Source organism: Propithecus coquereli, unplaced genomic scaffold (assembly GCF_000956105.1).
Source record: "Propithecus coquereli isolate 6110/MARCELLA unplaced genomic scaffold, Pcoq_1.0 Scaffold119, whole genome shotgun sequence".
Taxonomy (NCBI): Eukaryota; Metazoa; Chordata; class Mammalia; order Primates; family Indriidae; genus Propithecus; species Propithecus coquereli.
The window spans coordinates 7,957,769-7,962,630 of NW_012135969.1; the positions used below are offsets into that span (position 1 = coordinate 7,957,769).

Consider the following 4,862-nt stretch of genomic DNA (forward strand, 5'->3'; position numbering starts at 1 on the left):
GGCACCCGTTGTGGCCCGCGCTGTGGCACCGTGCTCGCCTTCGTCGCCAAGGCGCCAAGACCCCATGGACGCCCTGTGCGGTTCCGGGGAGCTAAGCTCCAAGTTCTGGGTAAGGGGCGGGGCTCAGTGGTCACGGCGGCGGGGGCTGGGGTCTGCCAGGTTGGCCTGGTCCCCGCTGCCTGCCTTCCCGCCGACACGGGCAGCTGTCCTGGGATGGAGGGCGTGCGTGGCGGAGCCCCTGGGATGGCCTGGGCGCCCGGGAGAGGGCGATGGGGCGCCGGGGCACCGGGGCGCCGGGGCGGGGGTGGGTGGGAGCTGCTCTGTCCGCACCAGTCGCCCCCTCCTCTCGGCCGGTCCCGCGCGGTGTCCTGCTCCACCCTTCCTGGCCCCACGGAAGAGCCCAGGATAGTGAGGCACAATGCATGGCACCCCCGGGAGGGGGGAAGCGCCCCCACTTGCTGCTCCGCCCTAGCCCCTCTGTCTGATGAACAAGGAGCATTTCGCCATTAGCCAGGTTCCTACCTGACCCGTCTGCCCCACAGACTAGGACTGGGTTGCCCAGTCCCCACCCCTGCTCTGGGACTCCCGGGGCATCCAGAGCACCCGCCCATCCAGGTACTTTGGGAGTACATGTGCAGGTCCTCACCCTTCTGGGGAAGGGGTCCTGCCACCGGCCTTTCCTTGGGAAAGAGCCACCAGGCGGCAGGTCTGAGAGCACGCAAGCCATCCTTACCACCCAGGACGGGGGCAGGTGCCGGAAGGGGCGGACCCCACTCTGGAGACAGGACCTTACAGGTACAGGGCATCTGGATTGCTCTAGTCCAACCCTCTCCTTTTACAGATGGAGAAAGGGCCCGGAGAGAGGAAGGGACTTGCCTAAAGCTATCCAGTTCAATGAAAGCAGTGCTGGGATAGAAAAGCAGGCCATTTTGTGACTCACCCCAAATCTCTTTCTAAGACAGCCTCCTGATCCCAGGCCCCACCGAACAGTTCGGGTGCATTGAGTGTATACAGTCCAAGAGCAAGTGATAGTGTGGTGTTCATTTTACAGATGGAGCTCAGATTAAAGGGGCTTATCTGTGGTCATCCAAGGGTGCCCGGCATAAACTGGTCTCACGTCCAGGACCTCTAAACCCCAATCTCTAAGTCTTTTTCTCATTTTGAGTATTTGTTCATTTGTGCTCTGTGTGTGTATATGTATGTGTGCGTAGGGTCTCATCCATAGGCATGTGCTGTACACGCGTGTGTGCATAGGTACATAAGTCCAGAACCACGCTCTTGGGCTATGTTTGGGATGGGCTGAAAGCATTACTGGATTTTTTGAAACCTGGGGCAATGGAGTGCCTCTACCTGTGTAAAATTCTCTTTAGGGGTCTCTCTTTTTCTCTGGGTGACCAAAAGGTTGACCTGAGATGGTATAACTTCTCCGACACTGCCCTTCCTTCCTAGCCCTACAGGAACTTCATCTATTAACTAGCTTGGACTGTCCACTTGTCACCAGGGTCCAGAGGTTGCGCCTTTGGCTCGCGGGGATAGTTCCTTTCACTACTCGCTTCATCATGGCTGGGTCGTTGTTAGGGTGGAGTGCTGGTGCATGCGGGTTTGAGAAAAATTTCTCCAGGCAAAGATTAGGATAGAAAGAAGAAATTTATTTTACTTTCCCAAGCGGGGAAAGGGCCAAACACAAGAGAGGAAGAGGAAGAGTGTGTTGGCAGAAAGAATCATGTAGGCAGACTTTTTATTTAGGAATTGTAAAAAGGGGGTGAAGATGATTTATGGCTGTAGCCGAATTAACAGGGTACTGTCAGTGAACCCTGCATCCACTCCTCTTTCTTCTTGGCAGACAGGTAACAACAGACATGGCTGATCTTCTCGGTGATCTAGCCCTTAAGATACGATTTTGGGCAGGACTTGAGGTCTGATGTTTTGCTCCTCTGCTGTCCAGAGAAAGATTTACACTTCCTTTCTGTCTTTCCCCTCTTTTCAGACAATGGAACCCTTCAGGGTGCCTGCCAGCTAGGGAGAGAGCTCATGACTGATCTTTAGGTGTTACTAGCAAATTACCAGGTTAGATATTTTCCTGTTATTTCAGCAATCATGACATGGTCATGGTGTCCGGAGTGCTCAGACAGAAAATCAAGAAGACAGTGTGTCCAAGCCTCAGGCACAAGGACTGGTTGTTGCTGAGGGGACGGCTAAACCTTGAGAGCTTAGGACTGTACAGAGATGGTGACCTGGTCTCAAGGAACCTGGAGTTGGGGAACTCGGGACTCCTTTTTTGTCCCAAGCTCAGAGATCCTTTGGTTCTACCCTTTCGTGTGATTGTAGAATCCAAGAAAGTCAGAGCTTGGGGGCTAGTCCAACCCCTCATTGTAGAGCTAGGGAAACTGAGGCCAAGGGAGAAAAGGTCACACAACAATCAAGTACAGAGTGCTGGACTGGGAAATAGGAGCCCTGGGATACGGTTGGCTCTAACCTTGCCGTTGCCTGACATTGCACCTTTGAGCCTCTGGGCCCTTTGGCCCCTGAACTTCTCCTTGCTGCTCAGGAGTGTTACGCACCTCCTCTGAGCACCCCAGTGACAGGCAGCTCATCCACATCGGGGAGCTCTCGTGGGGCCTCTGCTTGGACACGTTAAAATGGCAGGAAACTGACTACTCTCCTTCCCACCCCAATCTCTAAACATCTTTCACATAATCTTCTTGGCTCCTGAAAGCTGTTCCAGGCTGCACCTAGTGTGGCTGGTGAGTGCGGATGGGGAGTGGAGACCAAAGGAAGGCCCCCAGCTCACCCCTGAGGGTTTGAATTGCTGAGAAGGGAAAGGGTCTGAGCCCCAGGCTGGAGCCTAAACTATAACTCAGCTACACCAAAGGCCTGGAGTTCTGGGTGTGCCCCATTGCATCTCATTTGCATTGCATATTATTCAGGCATACCTCCCCTGGGACCTTTTACCTTAGGGCCCTGGGGGCGATCCCCCTTGGGGGAAGCAGCTCAAGGTAGCCAGGAAGTACCTGAACTAGGGATGAAAAGGGGGTGAAAGGAGTGAGAGGGGGTGGGGTGTTCAGGCCCTTCTGGGCTACTTGTTTACTCTACCAAGACTTTTGCTAGCTTATCTCCATAGCCTCAGTTTCACCACCTGTGAAATGGGGAAATAACCCACCTCTACCCACCTCACAAGATTTTCGTGGGGATCAAACGAGATAGGGGACGTGAAATGATCTTGAGAACTAAGAAACTCTCTGTGAGTAGCAGGTCCTGACACCCCTAGGAAGAGGACAGAGGAGGAAGAGAAGTGAGGTTAGAAGGGGACATTAGTCCACGGCCATATCACCCTGAATGCGCCCAATCTTGTCTGATCTCGGAAGCTAAGCAGGGTTGAGCCTGGCTAGTACTTGGATGGGAGAAGGGAACATTAAACCTGGGAAGACCTAGAAGAAAGGGCTGGCAGGCTTTCTAGATCAGAGGCTCCATGTTAGCTGTTTGCTGGGGAACAGGGGAGCTGATCTTGGCTAAATCTGAGGCTAGGAGACTCAGGTGACACATGACCCCGGAACATACGCCCACACGTCTGTGTACTTACACACACCCCTTGCTGGGTAAATGATTTATCTCTTTTTTTGAATCGCTCTCTCACCTCCATCCACTTTGGGCCAGGTTACCAACATCTCTGAGCGTGCCTTGGGAGTTTTTGTGCAAATTCCGAAAGAGTGAATCATGTGACCAAACTACTCATGAGGCCAGAGGTGCCTCTAGAACAATCAGGGTGGTGGTATCCCTTCACTCTGCCCTCTGCCCCTGGCCTGGAGGATTTGTCTCTGTTCTGAGCAGTGGAGGATGTGGAGCGCCCAGGTGGCAAAGAGAAAACATGGACGAGGGCCTGGGGCTGTTGTAAACACCTGTTTGCAGAATTAACGGTGATCTTACAGCCCCAGGAAGCTCAGAAATCTGATCAGCCTGACCATGAAAGTTGTGTAAAGATGGCACTGACTGCTTGAGAACTAGTGAGCTCCCTGTCACTGGGGATATGTAAGCACATGGTGACCATGTGGGGATGCTAGAGAGAGGATTCAAGCCAGGCAAGGAGGTGGGTTCCTGAGATTCTGTGACCAACTGGGAAGAGGGAAAATGGGTCAGTGAGAGTTCACTGATTCCTCCTCTGAGATTTCCAGACTCCCCTTACCCCAGCCCTTTCCCTGCTCTAGACATGGAGTTTACTTAACAGCAGCTTCTGGTAGAGGCCCACGGGTCTCCCTTTGGTCAGGTCCATGGGGAAGGTGCCCTTATTACCGAAAGCTCAGCATTTGTCCCTGAGGCCACATCAGAAGAATGAAGACAAGTGGTTTGAGGAGAAGGAAAGGGGAGTTTTATTAATTTGCCAGCAAATGAGGAGGCTGGAGACTGCTGCTTAAAAATGCCATCGTCCTAATAATAAGCAGAGATACAGAGCTTTAAAAGGGTGCCTTCTCAGCTTGGGGCAATTGCTGTTCAATTACAGTTGATGATTCCAATCCTCCCATCTCAGCTGAAGACAATCTGGTGACCTATACCCAGGGCCTCGGTAGCAGGCCATCTCCTGTAGCATAAAGAACTTTAGACATTCCCCTGACCGCCGGCCTGAGGCAGGGATGCAGGTCCTAGCTCTCCAAAAGGAGTTGGAGGATGTTTTAAAGAGACATAAAACATTTTTCCAGGGCCAGGTGCGGTGGTTCATGCCTGTAATCCTAGCACTCTGGAGGGCCAAGGCAGGAGGATTGCTTGAGGTCAGGAGTTCAAGACCAGCTCTGAGCAAGAACGAGACCCTGTCTCTACTAAAAATAGAAAGAAATTAGCCAGACAACTGAAAATAGAAAAAAATTAGCCAG

The 4,862-nt window shown here is 52.8% G+C and overlaps 1 protein-coding gene across 1 annotated transcript in view; it reads left to right on the top strand.

The window, feature by feature from the left end:
• The window catches only part of ABCC3 (ATP-binding cassette, sub-family C (CFTR/MRP), member 3), a 56,827-nt gene continuing 51,965 nt past the window's right edge, over positions 1-4,862 (top strand). The window contains exon 1 of the mRNA XM_012662693.1: positions 1-109. Within this exon, the coding sequence (XP_012518147.1) occupies positions 65-109 (45 nt within the window). The 5' untranslated portion in view covers positions 1-64. The remainder of the gene's footprint in view (positions 110-4,862) is intronic.